This window comes from Carlito syrichta, unplaced genomic scaffold (genome assembly GCF_000164805.1).
Source record: "Carlito syrichta isolate Samal-C Ts95f unplaced genomic scaffold, Tarsius_syrichta-2.0.1 Scaffold63326, whole genome shotgun sequence".
NCBI lineage: Eukaryota > Metazoa > Chordata > Mammalia > Primates > Tarsiidae > Carlito > Carlito syrichta.
The window spans coordinates 87,411-104,090 of NW_007007422.1; the positions used below are offsets into that span (position 1 = coordinate 87,411).

The following is a 16,680-nucleotide window of genomic DNA, read 5'->3' on the forward strand; positions in this document are numbered from 1 at the left end:
ACTTTGAAAGACACCATTAAGAGAGTAAGACTCAAACTAGTTTGTTTTTTTCCCAAGTTTCCAAATCATGTATCTGACAAAGGTCTTATATATCCAAAATATATGTAACTCAATAGTAAGAAGATAAACAACTCAATTTTTAAATGGGCAAAAGATTTGAGGATACATTTTACTAAGCCTATATGTATGGCTAATAAACACATAAAAAGACACTCAATGCCATTAGTCATTAGGAAAATGCAAATGAAGACCACAATAAGTAAGATACCATCTTATACCCATAGAATGGTTACATTAAAATAAATCAATAAATGTTGGTGAGAATGCAGAGAAACAAGAGCCCTCATACACTGCAGATGGGAAAGTAAAATGATACAGCTAGTTTGGAAAACAATTTGGCAGTTTCTTAAAAAGTTAAATATAAATGTATCATGACCCAGCAATTCTTCACTCTTAGAAATCTCCTTCGAGAAACAAAAACACGTCCACAGAGAGATTGCATGAGGATGTTCACGGCAGCATTATTTATAATAGCCAAGAAATAGAAACAACCCTAATGTTCATTGATTGGTAGATAGATAAACAAAATATGGTATAGCCGCACAATAGAATACTACTCAGCAATAAAAAGAAACAAAATAATGATATGTGCTACAACAAAGATGAACCCTGAAAACATGCTAAGTAGGAGAAGCTAGATATAAAAGACCTCGTGTTGTATGATTCCATTTATATGAAATGGCCAGAAAAGGCAAATCTAAAGACACAGCAAAGAGATTAGCTGTTATTTGGATCTGAGAGTGGGAGCAGGAAGTGACTGAAAACAGCACAAGGGATCTTAAGAAAATGATACAAATATCTTAAAGCTAGATTATGGTGATTGCAACTAGATAAATTTACTAAAAATTTCTGAGCATAGGTGAAATAACTTAAGATGGATGAATTTTATGGCATGTAAATTATATTTCAATGCAATTTTTAAAAAAATGGTATGTATACAATTTGGTCATCATAGCATTGTGATAAATGTAAAAGGTTGGAACCAACTTAAATGTCCATCAAGAGATGGCAACTTAAATAAATTATAGTGTGTCTATACAATCTGACTGTATTTTTAAAAGTTCTTTATATACTATGATGAAATAATCTCCAGGTTTTATTAGGGGAAAAGTACAAGACGTAGTATGATATCATTTGTGTGAAAAACAGGGGAAGGGAGAATAATAAATACTTGAGAATTTCCTCACGTATGCCTAGAATACCTTCAGAAAGATATATAGTTTGTGTCTGGAGAGGTAAACTGTGTGGATGATGATAGAGGTGCACTGCATATTTACACCATGTGAATGATGACCTATACAGAAACTAATTAAAAATTAAAACATACACAAAAATTCTATTCAAATAGAGGGGTTATGCGATCTTTCATTTTTCTTTTATAATTTTCCCCAATAGGTGGCGCTCCCAAAACACCATACTTGTGTTTATTTTCATTTTATTTGAGAAATACCCAAATTTGCTCCGATGACCTTTCTTCTCCATTTGTCATCTCTGGGAACCTTGAGTCTAGATTTAGGGCTGTCAGTCTTTCTACTAGGAGCTCTCCAGAATGATTGGTGGATAGATAAACAAAATGCATATTCTTAGAATTGGACAGAAAGAGAACACCTGAATTGAAAAAAGAAAAAAATTGCAATTGGTTCAGAAAACTGAATAATGCTTTCAACCCTGTCTTCCTAATTGAAACTTCTGATAGATTGATTGAATCAGAACTTCTGATTGATTAGTTGGTTGGAGGGTTAGTTTAGGTCAGTGGTTCTTGAGTAAGAGTGATTTTGCACCAGAGGGGATGTTTGGACACACAATTATTTTTAGATCTATCTAAAGCAATTTATTAGGAAGAAATATACCTGGAAAACAAAGAAAATTGGTTTGGCCTTTTGTCACTAAAATGATCTACTAGGTCTAACAGAGTATCTATATTCCTTTAGCTCTTGTTTATATTGTACATGAATGGGCACTTTTTTTGGTGTGTATGAGAAAGTAGGATTTATTGAGAAAACAGAAATGCTCCCACAGTGGGAGGGGACCTGAAGGGGTGATCCTGGGCACATTTTTGATTGTCACTACTGGCATCCAGTGAATAGAGGCCAGGGATGCTGCTATGACTCCTGCAATGCACAGGACAGTCCCTCGTCACAAAGAATTAACTAGCCCAAGATGTTAATAGTGTGGATATTGAGAAATCCTTATATAGGTTAAGATTGATATTCAGCATCTCTGTAGCTTAAAGTCCTGCTCTAAGAGGATTAACAGGTACAGGCAGCATTCATATTTTCTTAGGCAAATACAATCACTACTGGATCCAATGTTTTTAGAGGAAAGCTTCCAAAACCAACCCTTCCCCTCATCCCCACCCTCCCCCCACTCCCCAGTCTGATCCCTATAGCTGCTTGAGGAAGGGAGGTAGACTTGGCAGCAGCTGAGATGGCAGGTGATGCAAAGGCACTTTCTTAGAATTGGTATGGAGGACCCCACCTACTCTGAGTTCTGAGCTCAATTCTTCCTCAGTTGGTTTCCTTGAAGGAGGCTGTATTGATCATTTTCCCGATCCTTGAGGGGCTGAAAAGGACAGCACAGATATAAGGTCATACATTGATTTTTTTTTTTTTAATAAGAGATGAGGTCTCTCTATATTTCCTAGGCAGATCTCAAACTGCTGGGCTCAAGTCATCCTCTTGCCTTGGCCTCCCAAGGTGCTGAGATTACAGGTGTGAGCCACTGCACCCAGCCCTACTGAATGCTTTTTATGTGAGATTTTGGAGTGGATACGTCATAGTTCTGAGAATGGAAAGAGAACAAGGTGATGGAGGCTTTGTATATAATTTCTTTGTATTTCTCTCTCAATGTATTCTTCAACTGTTATTCATTCTCAATCTCTTTCAACTCTTCTTTTATTTCATCTATTCTACCCACAAGGATAACTATCCCATCATCTGGCATTCTGTAAGGAGTTTCTTATCTGTATAGTATCTTCCAAATACTTGCCGCTAGTCCAAAAATTTTACCCCCACCCGCTGCAGCAATGTCTCTTCCATTTTTCATTCTCTTACCTGGTAGAGCTGGTCATTAGGCAACAGAGTCTGCTTGTCTGAAGCTGTACAAAAAATAAATAACACACACACACACACACACACAAGGTAGAATGAATAATAAATTGGGTTATATTCATACAATGGAATACTAAATAAAAATAAGAACCATCTATGCAAGAGTATGGATAAATCTCACAAGCACTTTTTTTGTAGAGACGAGGTCTCATCAAGTTGCCCAGTCTGGTCTCAAACCCACGGCTCAGGCAATTCACTCGCCTCGGCCTTCCAAAGTGCTGGGATTACAGGCTGAGCCAGTGAGCCTGACCAAGCACATTGTTAAGTGAAAGAAGTCACTTACTTACTATTGATTTACTGTGTGAGTCCATTTACATAAAGAATAAAAACTTACTTACTATTGATTTACTGTGTGAGTCCATTTACATAAAGAATAAAAACAAGCAAAATTAATTCCTGTTGTTAGAAGTCAAGACAGTGCTCACTCTTGGGGATGGGTAGTGACTGAAAGTGACCACAAGAGGGGTTTCTGTGGAATTGGTAATATTTTCTTTCTTAAATTGGGTGCTGGATGCATGGGTGTGTTTGCTTTGTTAAATGTTTTTTTTTTTGAGTTGGAGTCTCACTCGGTCGCCCAGACTGGAGTGCAGTGGCCGCTCCCAGCCACTGCAGCCTCGCCTCCTGGGCTCCGGGGATCCTTCCGCCTCAGCCTTCCGAGTAGCCGGAATTACAGGCATGCACTACCACGCCCGGTTCATTTTTTGATTTATTTCAGAGATGAGGTCTCGCTGTCCAGGCGGGTCTTGAACCCGCGGGCTCAGGCAATCCACTCACCTCAGCCTCCCAAAGGCTCGGGATTACAGGCTGAGCCACCGAGCCCAGCCCAAATATTTTTTAACTGTATGCTTGTGATTCACTTTTCTGTATGTAGGTTTTACTTGAAATAGAGAGTTTTTAAAAAGCACAGGGGGCAGGTGCAGTGGCTCATGCCTGTAATCCCAGCACTTTGGGAGGTGGAGGCAAGAGGATTGACTGAGCCCAGGGGTTCGAGATCAGCCTGGGCAACTTGGTGAGATCTCGTCTCTACAATAAATCAAGAAATACTAGCTGGGCATGGTGGTGCCTGCCTATGGTTCCAGTTACTTGGAAGGATCACCTGAACCTAGTGGGTTGAGGCTGCAGTGACCATGAGCATGCCACTGCACTCCAGTCTGGGCAACAGAGTAAGACTACTACTCAAAAATAAGATAAAATAAAATAAAAAGCACAGGGGCCAGGCTCGGTGGCTCAGCCGGTAATCTCGCGCCTTTGGGAGGCTGAGGTGAGTGGATTGCCTGAGCCCGCGGGTTCGAGACCCGCCTGGGCAGCGAGACCTCATCTCTACAATAAATCAAAAAATGAGCCGGGCGTGGTAGCGTGCGCCTGTAATTCTGGCTACTCCGAAGGCTGAGGCGGAAGGATCACCGGATCCCAGCAGGTCGAGGCTGCAGTGGCCGGGAGCGGCCACTGCACTCCAGTCTGGTGACAGAATGAGATTCCAACTCAAAAAAAAAAAAAAGAAAAGCACAGGGACAAATCAGAGAGAAACAGGTAAACATGTTGTGGTAAAACCAAGAGTACTCTTCTACTGCCTCACAGAAACAGAGCCTCCCCCAACTACGCACATTAGCAAGATGTGCCAACATCTTATACTGGGTCTATTTTGGTAGGAGGAAAGCTGAGGGTCTCAGGGGAGTCCCATCTCTCATCTAAGAACTCTTTTACCTCTTGACTGGCGAACTCCATCCTGCCCAGCAATGAAGTAGACACCAACAGAAAGGAAGAAAATGCTGATGATTTCAGCCAAGACAAAGCCGGATATGGTGGATGCGTTGAGCTCAATGCAGTTCTGACACACTGTGGGGGAAAAAGAGAGACAAGCCTCCTTCAGGATGTGAAAGTTGTTCTTCCTGGACCTTTCTCTCCTGCCTAACAGCAATAATGCCTCTGTTCGGGCAACAGCCTCCTCCCTCTGTGGGTGGTATGGCAAGGGAAGATACTTGGACCAAGACCTCAGTGCGTCTTGATGTTCCTCAGTCCCCCAGGAGTTTTGGGAATGCCCAAGTAGTCTTACTACCAGGTACCATGTGGAACAGAAGGAAGACAGATTCCCTTCTTTATGCACCATGGTACTCCACTCATTGCTGTGCTCACTGTGTAATTGCCTCTGTCTCCCCTGCCCCTCCAAACTCCGTTTACAGAAGTTACTGAATTGCTCTAATACATGGATCCCACCCAGAGGTAGACAAGGCTTTACAGGACTCGCTATGCTTTCTCAAGAAGCTGAGGGAATAGGCTTATAATGTTTAAAAAGAGGCAAGCTGAGATTAAGAGAACTGGCTGTAATCCCAGCACTTTGAGAGGCTGAGGCGAGAGGACTGCCTGAGCCCAGGGGTTTGAGACAAGCCTGGGCAACTCGATGAGACCTAGTCTCTACAATAAGTCACAAAAACTAGCCGGGTGTGGTGGTGTGTGTCTGTAGTTCCAGCTACTTGGACGGCTGAGGCGGAGGGGTCGCCTGAGCCCAGCAGGTCAAGCCTGTGGTGGCCGTGAGCGAGCCACTGCACTCCAGCCTGGGCGACAGGAAAAAAATAAAAGAGTGAGAGAGAGAGAGAAAAAAAAAAGAGAACTGTCGATTACATCACTATTTAGCACATATTTCCACCTTCACCCCAGACAGTAAGCTCACCAGAACAGCAATTTCATAACAGACAAACCAGAATGGATTACGTACTTCTATAATACATCTGGAGTGGTTCTGACTTCTTTTGTTGTCCTTTACACTGATATATCCCTCGAGGGTCCTTGGTACTACTTCCCAAGTTCAATGTATTTTTACTTGTAGTTAAATACATCTTCCTATCTTTAAACCAAGTGATATTGACATCTTTCTCGTTCAAATTACAGGTTAGAAGTACTGAGCCATCTTCTCGATTGTCATTCACTTCAATGCCATGTTTTCCTGAAAAGGGAGAAGTCGTGGCTCTGTTAGGGATCTTGTCTGTGAAATTCCCCCTGCCATAGGGTACCTGGAGAAGGTCATTAGAGCAGTGTTTCTCAGACTTTAATGCGCACACGAATCACATATGGATCGTGTTAGAATTTCAGTTTCTGTTCAGTAGTTCTGGGGAAGGGAGATTTTGCATTGGTAGCATGCTCCATGGTGACACCAATGCTGCTGGTTCATGGGTCACACTTTCAGGCGACCCTGGCTGCCATGGTTCTGTTTCTCCTGCCAGCACCAGAAAATTAAATGCTGAAGTATAGGAGAGCTGCCCAGAGCAGGTCATGGCAGGCTACTGATTTTGTTGACAATGGAGACATCAGTTACCACTCATCATTTCATCCTTCCTAAACTGTTCGCTCCTGTATGACCACTATTGTAGGAAGCCATATTTCCATGGATTTTCTCAGAGTCTGAGGATATAAAAAAGCCATTTCTCCTACCTTTTTGTGCCTGAGCCAAAGTACCTGCAAAGATAAAAGAGAGAGAGAGAGGATCAGCTGGACATGGAATTTTTCAGATGCTCTGGGGTATTCTTATGGTCATTTGAGGCCAAGATCAAGAGAGACCCTAATCCATAGGAGTGATACCTACTGGGTTGGTCACGGTGGCTCAAGTCTGTAATCCCATCACTTTGGGAGGCTGAGGCAAGAGGATTGCCTGAGCCCAGGGATTCATGACCAGCCTGGGCAACTTGGTGAGACCTGTTCTCTACAGTAAATCAAAAAATTAGCTGGGTGTGGTAGTGTGTGCCTGTAGTTCCGGCTACTTGGAAGGCTGAGGCAGAAGGATCACCTGAGCCCAGTAGGTCGACACTGGGGTGGCTGTGAGTGTGCCACTACACTCCAGCCTGGGTGACAAAGAGTGAGACTCCAACTCAAAAAAAAAAAACAAAAAAAACAAAAGAAGTGATACATACTACCCTGGATTGTAGCTTAAGTCACCAAATCAAATTCAAGGTGATAATAAATAATTTGTCTGGTCTTTGTCCTGGTTTTCTGGGAAGGAGTTTCTAACCCTTGGAATTTCATAAGTGATGGGATTGCATTTGTTACTTGTGGTGGGCCCTTTGAACACACCTGCATTTATGCTAAGGATATGACTCAAGATGGTGCTGGTCAAAAACAACAACATGGTTAGAGGATTGGGACTTTGAGGTCAGTGATATCAGTCCCAGGAGTAGAGGGGTCTAGAAATTGAGTTTGGTCAAGTACTAATGAGTCAATCAACCATGCTTGTGTAAAGATACCTTAATAAAAACTTGGTAGACCGTTCTGGTTGGTAAACTCATCAATGTACTGGGAGAGCGATGTGTTCTGATTTCACAGGGAGAGGGTATGGAAGCTCTGTGTTTGAAACCCTCCCAGACCTTCCCTTATGTGTCTTTTCATCTAGCTGGTCTTAATTTGACTTTTTATTTTTAAAAAACTGTAGTAAGAACTATTGTCAAACATGAGGGGACTGGTTTATGGGAACCTTTAGAATTTGTAGTCAGTTTGTCAGAAGTGTGAGTGGTCTGTGGACCCTTGAACTTGTAGTTGGCATTTAAAGTGAGGACAGTCTTGTTGGGGACTATGCCCTTAGCCTGTGGGATTTGACACTAACTCAAGAGGGGGTGATAGTTAGCATCAGAACTGTATTGCAATATATGTAAAGGTATTGCCTATTCAGTCCAGAATGTTCTGCTCCTTTAGCTACTCCTTGGCAAGGAGTGTGTGTGCAGTAGCCAAAACCTTTTAGAGCTGAGTTACTTATAAAGTCTTCGGCCTTGGTGATCCACTTCTTATAGAAACCCTAAATATATTAGGGGAGTTAGCTATTCAATTAGTTCTCAAATCGATCTCAAGACTTAGAGTAGTGGAGTTGCATGGTAGACATATTGTAAAGACCTAACACCGAAATTCAATTCAACTGGATTTAGTCAAAACATTTACTGGGCACTATTATGATATAACATGATCAGTCATTATAAAAGAAAAGGGTGGAGATATGAAGAATCAGTTGCTGCTTCCAAAGCATTTACAATAAAGTGGAAAAAATACATATGTAATAATGTAATAGAATTTATAAATTATCTCTTAGTACTTATATGAATGCATATGAAAGGAGGTAGAAACTATTTATTTTGCCCCAAGGGCAAGGGTATAGGAAAGTTTAATAGAGGAGGTGACATTTGGCTGGGCCTTGAAAAATAAGTAGTAATTTACCAGACAGAGAAAGGCATCCTGGGTCTTTTCCTGAATAAGATACAAATAAGAAAAATGGTTAGGGAGGTAGTATGGCTAGAGGTAGAGTGCGATAGAGGGAGGTGGTCATGAGTCAAAGTATGATGGAAATAATTAGAAGGAGTCAACTGTGTTAGAACCTCATGCAGGGTTGAACTGTTTATGAATAGTACCCAGTGATGTGCCTAGAACATGGTAGGAGCTTTATTTGTTGAGTGAATGGGGGAAAAAAAGCAAGAAAGTTAAATGAATTTCTCCTAGCCCTTCTTCCTGGACACCTGTTCACCTTGGGAAGACAAAGAGACCCCTTGTTCTAACTCAGAATCTGCAGAAAAGATCAAATTAGTTGTTGACATATTTTAATTTTGCCTATTTGAGTGCTGTTTCCTTTTAGGACTTGAGAGCTCATGCAGACAATTTCTAGACTGACTGGTGTGAGAACTTCCAGATGGCAGAGGCAATGTTCAAGTGTACACAGCTCACCGGTGGCCAAGCTGGACCCAGAGTTCAGGTTTTCTGTTGCTCAAACCAGGGCTCTTTCCACTCTTTTCAGGCTCTCAGTCCTGCCCCTCAGCTTATGAAACCTTTAGCTGACTCTTCCCATTTCCCTCAGAAATAACTCTGAACTCTCACTCCCCTCTTCATGTCTCCCACTTGGCCATCACTTATCTTAGTTTCAACGGGGAGCATTACCTCCACCTAGCTTTTTGGGAACACAGATGCTATTATGGCCCTTTCTCTTTTAGTTTACTATCCATTTACAAGCCTCTTTGTGGCCAGACCATTTGCACTTCCTTTCTTCTAGTCTCAAAGAGTAATGTTGCCTTCCCCTCTGGACCCTTGACCCTGCTCTAGACTCCATCCTTCCAACATCAACTCCATGACATTTTTCTACTCACCATCTGTTTTAGCCTTAAAATGTGCTCAAGTTTCTCTGACCCTCAAAAACATTTACTTTTATTTTATTTTAATTTTATTTAATTTTTTTGCTTTATTTATTTTTATTTTTATTTTTTTGAGTTGGAGTCTCACTCTGTCGCCCAGACTGGAGTGCAGTGGCCGCTCCCAGACACCGGAGCCTCGACCCGCTGGGCTCCAGCGATCCTTTCACCTCAGCCTTCCAAGTAGCCGGAATTACAGGCACGTGTTACCATGCCCAGCTGATTTTTTAAATTTATTTATTGTAGAGATGAGGTCTCGCCAAGTTGCCCAGGCAGGTCTCGAACCCGCGGGCTCAGGCAATCCACTCACCTCAGCCTCCCAAAGCGCGGGATTACAGGCTGAGCCACTGAGCCCAGCTAACATTTCCTTTTAGATTCTATTTTCTGCTCTACCTATAACTCACTCTCTTCTCTCTTCTCATCCAAATTTCTTTAAGAAATAGTCTACACTTTCTGACCTTCGTCTTCTGCTTTATTTGTTGAGTGAATGGGGGAATTTGGCTTATTTGGCTTTTACTCATTCTACTCCACCAAAACTGTTCTAAAGTCCCCATGACCTTAATTTTCTATATCTCACAGATTTAAACTTTTAATTATGTTTTTATATTAGTATAGTCTCTTTAGCATTTTATATTTTTGATAATCCTCTCCTTCTAGAAGTTCTCTACTCCCTTGGTTTCCATGGTATTGTACTTTTCTGATTATCCCAGCTCTTTGGCCATTATTTTATTTTTGTCCTGAAATGTTTTCTTCTCTAACTGCCCCTTAAAAGTTGGTGTCCTCACTGTTCCATCCTCAGTCCCCTCTTCTAGTACTTTGTGATTTCAATAACTTCCATGGTTTTAACTTTCCTCAATGTGTCCAGACTCTAGTTGTCAACCCAGTTTATTTCCCAACAGAATATTTGTGTTCTATATGCATTCTATATGGTACCTTACACTAAGTCTGGCAACATTAGAACTGAATCTCTCCAATTAGACTATGAGCTCTTCAGAGCATGAATTTTTATTCTTTTTTTTTTTTTTTACAACATGGTTTCGGTGAACTTTTTATTCTTTTTGTTTTTTTGAGTCAGGGTCTCACTCTGTTGCCCAGGCTGGAGTGCAGTGGCATGGTCATGACTCACTGCGTCCTCCAACTCCTGGGCTCAAGCAATCCTCCTGTGTCAGCCTCCTGAGTACCTGGTACTCTGGATGTGTGCTACAATGCTGGGCTAATTTTTTTGATTTTTTGTAGAGATGAGGTCTTGCTATGTTGCCCAGGCTGGTCTCAAACTCCTGGGTTCAAGCAATCTTTCCACCTCAGCCTTCCAAAGTGCTAGCACTATAGGCATGAGCCATTTTTCCCTGCCCAAAGTTTTTTTTATTCATTTTTATTTCCTCCTGGCCTGTCACGTATTAGGGTCTCACCCATATTTGTTGGTCAGTTGACTAACTGACCAACTGAGCCAATGATTGCTTCATAGCCCCACTGCTAACTCAAGCTCTGACTTAGGGAATACATATGTTTGCTTTCAGTTTCCTGGCCAATCCCTTTTGGGCTACATTTGAACCTAAAATGGCAGCCGCATATTCTTCTTTCTAGCCAGTTAAGTACTTGTTTTGATTTCTCAGAGATGAGAAGAACCCCATCTCTTCCACGGGACACTGCTTCTGTCTAGCAGAGAATGTTAAGAAGTTCCATTTTTGCCCTTCCTTCTTTGAACTCTAAGGTGACAGCAGAGGTAGACTCAAGGTTAAAGATCTCAATATTCCTGTCCTCCCAGTGATGGCCTCTTCTCTTGAGCCCTTCCCCAGACTGCCAGACCTCTGGCAGGCCCTTACCTTGAAGAAGGACAGCCAGGATGAGGCCCGCCAGACCCTTCCCCTGCTCCATGTCAGTCTCTGTCTTTCCCCCGCAGAAGCGCAGAACAGCCCTTAGCAGCCCGCCAACCTGTGCGGCAGCTACACAGGCTCCACCCAGCACCCTTCAGGCTGGGGCCCTATTGAGAAGGCAAGAGCCCAAAGCCTCCACCCTCTGCTGTGAGTGTGGGCAGCAGGGGCCTCTGCAGGGTTGTGGGTGCAGGTGCCTCTTGTTTTTCTGTTAAGGGGTGGAGAGCAGAGGTGGTGGGAGGGGAGAGCTGGATTCCTACCCAGGGACTTGTCTTGCACAGAGAACCACTCTGGATTCTGGATAGGAGATGATCCTTGGTTCCTTTCTTCATGAGGAGATAAATATCCCTGCCTCCGGTTATTGCTAGGATTTCAGCCAGTTGTCTGTTGCTAGTTGTTGCTATAATGAATGAATTTAGGCAGGACTCTCAGGTGCTTGAGGCCGGAGTCCGAATGGAAAACCACCTCAGCCCAGGTCTTCCGTCAGAACATTTTTCACTATTCTTTTGAGATCATCAAAGAGGTACTACCTGCCTGGAAGGGAGTAGGTGGAAAAATTTCAAGAAGACAGGCCAGCACATTTTCAGGGGCCAGGGCCTGGACTGAGTGTCCAGGATCTCAGGCCCCTGTCTCCCTCAACCAGTCAGTCAGGGAGTCAATACAATTTAGAGAGCTCTCATATGTGCCAGGCATAAGACATAGCAGTGTATCTTATGACTCTGTCCTCAGGTAAAAGGCAGTTTCACTGCAGCAGTGTGAAGAGTTTTGAATCATCATAGGTCACAGGAGAAAAAGTCAATTTGTCTCCTGTGGCTACTCCATACTGCCTGCGAGTCAGTTATGTTGTTATTAATAACTACTCTTATTGAGCACATAAGATGTGTTAGGCACCATGCAAACATTTAGTTAGAATCCTTATGGTGATACTGAGGAAATCAGATGCTGAAAAATTCCATGATTGTCCCAGGCCCCATGGGTAGGCAGTATTGGAGCCAGGATTCAAATCTCTGGTTGGGGGACTCTAAAGCCCAACCTCCCATCTGCAAGAAGCTGGTGTCCCAGGCTGGTATCTCAGGCTGACTGAGTGCCCAGTGAAAGGTCCTGAGAAAGACCAGCTTCCAGGAGAAACTTAGCTGCTATGGCTTGTGTGATGGGACCAATGGCTTCTCTCAAGGGGCTTTGAGAGGTGGCCGTTTTTTGGTGGTGAATAAATGTAGTTTTGTTGTCAATAGGGATTCTTTAGGCAACTTTTCCCAATTTTCTGCCAGCCCCCTGCTCAGATAAAGAGCAATTTGCACCAGCTTATTTTCTAGCCCACCCCTGGCCTGCCCCCATCCTGACAGTCTCCCATCATCAACAGCAGAAAGCAGAGAAGCAGACATCTTCTACTTCCTCTCTCACTCTTTTTCCGGTACCCATAAGTCAGTTAGGGGAGGGCAGATCTCACTCTGGCTGATAGTTCGGTGATCTGGCTTTATCTACTGGATGAATTCCCCTGGGAGATGGAACACAGTAGGTTTCTAGCTGGCCTAATACTGGCTATCCTTCTCCCCCAAGGTAAGGCTACTCCAGGTGGGTGGGGAGAGGGGATCTGAGAGGGGCATTGCCACTGGGAATGAGGCCTACTTGAAAGTGCTTCTCAACTCTACCAGGCACCCCAGAGTATCAGTAGTGCAGGGTTGGGATATAGCACAGGGTCTGAGGAACAGGCTCTTGGCTTTGACCAACCCCAGTCAGGTGTGCATGTAGGCCTTGAATGTCTTCCTGGAGGTCTGGGCCAGACATCTGTAGGAAACGGTTCAGTATGTATATGCCCAAACCTGTAGCTGGTAATGGGAACAGAGCTATGTGTGCTGCTCCTTCCAGGACTGGTGGATTCTGGGATCTGGACTTATGCTTGTTTGGCTGTGATTATGCCACCCCCTGGAGCCATGTGCTAGCACTCATGGGAATGTTTTAAGAGAAAAGGAGGGAGGGCCGATTTGGGGGGTTATTACATTGTTAGTAGGATTTCAACTCATCCCAGTTGGCCAGTTTCAGTTTTAAAACTTCCAAGTTTCACATATCAGAAATCCCCTCAATTCCAAGCAAACTGGGTTCAATGGTCACCTAATAGTCAGCTGCACTGGCGTACCTAGGATTTCCACTGGAAACAGATCCCCAAGGAAGGCATGAGCATAGTATGTGAAGCATTTGTTGTACTGAGGGTGTTTGCCTCTCCCTGAGTACACATGAATACCTTTCTGACCGGTGTTGGAGGCATGAGAAGTAGCTTTTTGGGGGTTATCTAGAAGGTGCTCTTGTATCCAAATTGGTGACTGTGTGTGAAGCTCAGGGAGAATGCAGATTCCACTTTTCCTTGGGTTTGGAGGTATAGATTCCAATGCTTCTGTGGCTTGTGGAGATGCTCTCAGGCTGTCAAAGCAATTCAGTGGATCTAGAAGGGCACTCTGTTCACCTCCTGCCCTTAAATTCTCCCTAAGACTTGACTCATGTGGAGTTCAAGGAACAGATTTAGTAAAAAAAAAAAATTTTTTTCTGTTTAACCAAGGGCAAAACAACTAAAAATCTGTACATGAGATTTCCCCAGGTCAATTTCTGGACCACTGGGCTAGAAATTTATAGCAGCATGGGTAAGGCTTCTGTAGTGAGAGTGCCATTCTCTTGGTTGTTGGAGCGGGAGTAATGTGGAGAGATGAGGACAAGAAGTTGAAGTGAGAGTGTTGTAGGTGGCTGGGAAGTAGAATTAGAAGTTTTCTTGAAAGATGCAGACACCTCCAACTGAGGAATGTTCTTCTGCCTTTCCATATTTCTTGGGTGTTTCAGTTTTCTATCCTCCCCTACTTCTCATCAATGGTCTTAACTCGTTTCCAGGAAGATTCTTGAATCAACCTAGCTCTGAGGTTTCCTGTTTGTACCAAGTCCCTCAGGACCTGTCCTCTTCTTGTACTGCATCCTTGTGTCCTTCCTGGTCTCTGCAGTTTTGGGGGGGATTTCCTGAACGCTTTTTCTTGTGACTTCTCTATCTCTCAATAGATACCACAAACTGCCCTAGTCTAGGAAAGTGGTGTTTCTCAAGTATGAACCTCCGAAGAACCAGGGCCTGGTGCAGATCAAAGAGCTGTCTCTAATTGTGGTATTTTCCCCCCTTAGTGAGCCCCTTCCAGATACCTGTGGAGGAACTTGAGGACAGAGTGTTTGTGAATTGCAATACCAGCATCACGTGGGTAGAGGGAACGATGGGAACGCTGAGCTTAAACAATACAAGGATGGACTTGGGAAAACGCATCCTGGACCCACGAGGAATGTATAGGTGTAGTGGGACAGATACAAAAGACAAAAAATTATCTACTGTGCAAGTGTATTATCGAAGTAGGTGATTCCTGGACCCTTTGGGTTAGAATAAATGGGGCCTTTGGATATGATAACTTTTTTTTTTTGGAGAAAGTAGGATTTATTTAGGACAGAAAAGCTCCCACAGTGGGAGGGGATCTGAAGGGATTGCCCTGGATGTGAGAACTTTTTTACTACAGGGGGCTATGGTGAACCCATTTGTTCTCTAAACACATTGGCATCACTCCTCTTGTAATGGTACAAAGCCAGATTTGGGGGCCTTCAAACTGGGAGAGAGAACTTAACAAAGCATGACAGAGCAGCCTTGGCTGGGATAGTGGTTTGGCCCACCACCTTGTTTAAAGTCCCACAAAGCTGAGATTACTTCTTGGCTCTCCTCAGAGATTCCTTGGGATGAAGGATGGAGGGAGATGTGGCAAGGCCGTAGCCAGGCTTTTCTCCCAGGATCTTACTAAAGTTTGGGTTTTGGCATGAGAGATCCTAGGACTACTCTAGGAAACAGAGATAGTTCCCTGATCTTAAAGTCTCTCTATCTCTCCTCTCTCCTCCCACCCACCTTAGTGTGCCAGAACTGTGTGGATCTGAACCTAGCCACCCTAGCTGGCATTATCATCACTGATGTCATTGCCACTCTGCTTCTTGCTTTGGGAGTCTACTGCTTTGCTGGACACGACACTGGAAGGCTTTCTGGAGGTTAGTGGGAGGGCAGTGAGAGAGAGAGAGAGAGAGAGAGAGAGAGAGAGTTAACCAATGAGCTCATGCACCAGCTAAGGAATGGGGCTGGGGCTGGTGGTATGTTCAGGTTCAGTCTCATCTGGGAGTCGCTCCTACAGTCTCTTGAGGACTCCTACAACCAATTCTTGAGATAACTTGTATGCCCATATTGCTCATGTAGACTTCTGAGGGTGTGGGAGGATATGACCAGTTGCAGTCCCCCTGCAGTATTTATGGGGTCTCACTGTCCCATCCTCCTAGGCTGCTTATGATTCTTTCTCTGGTTCTTCTAGCTGCGGACACGCAAGCTCTGTTGAGGAATGACCAGGTCTATCAGGTGAGTCCTGAGGGGAAGGAGGTGAGGAGTGGGGAGGAGTGAATGGAGATAGAGAGGCTGACACTGGGTGTTGTGTTCATGTTTGAAGGGTCTTAGTGGAAAATTCTTTGCTGGGGGTGACTGGAGAGGTCAGGCAGTAGTTTTCTTTGGGGCCTACTGAGGCTCTTCCCAGAAGAGTTTGACCCTACCTTCTGATTGTTCTTCCTTCTCCTCTCTTAGCCCCTCCGAGATCGGGATGATGCTCAGTACAGCCGTCTTGGAGGGAACTGGCCTCGGAACAAGTGAACTTGGGATTGATGGCTTCTAGAAGCTTCAATCATCAACTGTACCTTTCCTATTTTCTCAGCCAATAAAATACCTTCTTTCACTCAGCAGCTGCCTGGATGTTTCAAGGCTTCTGGGCAAGGGGTGGGAGTTGTTCTGACTTGGCCGGGACCTTGCTCTCCCTGGCCAGCTGGATCCTTCTTTCATCTCTTCCCTTTTTCTGCCCCACGTGGTCTTTCACCATGTCCTGGCCCACCGGTGTTTCTAGTTGCTAAGATCACTGGGTGAAGGGTCTACTCCATCACACTCTCATAGCTACTTGTTACTCCAGTCCCCTACCACAACTCTTCTAGGGTTTTAGCTGCCTCACCACAGCCAAGGGCAGGCTGTGCCACAGGAACCCAAACACATAGAAGTTTCCATGACATCATGAGTGGGGGTGGTAGAGACATCAAGGGGCCCTGGGATGCACTTCTCACCACGACTCAGAGGGTGTGTAGCAAAGTCCCATTGCTAAGGAGCTGGCCTCAGCTCTGTGGCCCTGTTGAGCAGTTGCTACTAGCTGTGAGGACGTCTCGGTTTAAGCCCCTTTATCTGCCTTTCCCCAGGACCTGCCCCTGGCTTGCTCTTGCCTTCTGTATGATAAACTGAAATCAGAAACCTTTTATTACAACATGTTATCCCTCTCCATCTAGAAAGCAGGAGTTTGAGAACAGGAGTTGGGAAGATTTTTTTCTTTTTCTTTTCTCCCTTCCCTTCCCTCTCCTCCCCTTCCCTTCCCTTCCTTTCCTTTCCCTTCCCTTCCCTCTCCTCCCCTTCCC

General features: G+C 44.1%; 2 protein-coding genes across 3 annotated transcripts; one reads left to right on the forward strand and one right to left on the reverse strand.

Moving 5' to 3' along the window:
• Positions 1 to 2,556: 2,556 nt before the first annotated feature.
• CD3G (CD3g molecule) lies at positions 2,557 to 11,194 on the reverse strand. The gene is made up of 6 exons (XM_008050864.1): positions 11,143 to 11,194; positions 6,597 to 6,620; positions 5,884 to 6,111; positions 4,875 to 5,006; positions 3,114 to 3,157; positions 2,557 to 2,622 (listed from the first exon to the last, which is right to left on the reverse strand). The coding sequence occupies exons 1-6, from the start codon at positions 11,192 to 11,194 to the stop codon at positions 2,557 to 2,559; spliced, it is 546 nt and encodes a 181-aa protein (XP_008049055.1).
• A 1,364-nt stretch (positions 11,195 to 12,558) lies between these two features.
• On the forward strand, positions 12,559 to 15,967 carry CD3D (CD3d molecule). 2 transcript variants are annotated; one of them, XM_008050875.1, is made up of 5 exons: positions 12,559 to 12,747; positions 14,344 to 14,562; positions 15,106 to 15,237; positions 15,552 to 15,595; positions 15,815 to 15,967. In XM_008050875.1, the coding sequence occupies exons 1-5, from the start codon at positions 12,693 to 12,695 to the stop codon at positions 15,878 to 15,880; spliced, it is 516 nt and encodes a 171-aa protein (XP_008049066.1). In that variant the 5' UTR covers positions 12,559 to 12,692; the 3' UTR covers positions 15,881 to 15,967. The 2 variants fall into 2 exon arrangements, with proteins under 2 accessions (XP_008049066.1, XP_008049073.1); XM_008050882.1 differs by lacking the exon at positions 15,106 to 15,237.
• The last annotated feature ends 713 nt before the right edge of the window (positions 15,968 to 16,680 follow it).

Bases quoted from the DNA above. Each gene is read 5' to 3' on its own strand.
- CD3G (XM_008050864.1), bottom strand. From the start codon at position 11,194: ATGGAGCAGGGGAAGGGTCTGGCGGGCCTCATCCTGGCTGTCCTTCTT. The intron at 6,621-11,142 runs GTAAGGGCCTGC...TTATCTTTGCAG, and splicing joins CCTGGCTGTCCTTCTTCAAG to GTACTTTGGCTCAGGCACAA. The intron at 5,007-5,883 runs GTACGTAATCCA...TTTCCCCCACAG, and splicing joins ACTCCAGATGTATTATAGAA to TGTGTCAGAACTGCATTGAG.
- CD3D (XM_008050875.1), top strand. From the start codon at position 12,693: ATGGAACACAGTAGGTTTCTAGCTGGCCTAATACTGGCTATCCTTCTC. The intron at 12,748-14,343 runs GTAAGGCTACTC...TTCCCCCCTTAG, and splicing joins GGCTATCCTTCTCCCCCAAG to TGAGCCCCTTCCAGATACCT. The intron at 14,563-15,105 runs GTAGGTGATTCC...CACCCACCTTAG, and splicing joins TGTGCAAGTGTATTATCGAA to TGTGCCAGAACTGTGTGGAT.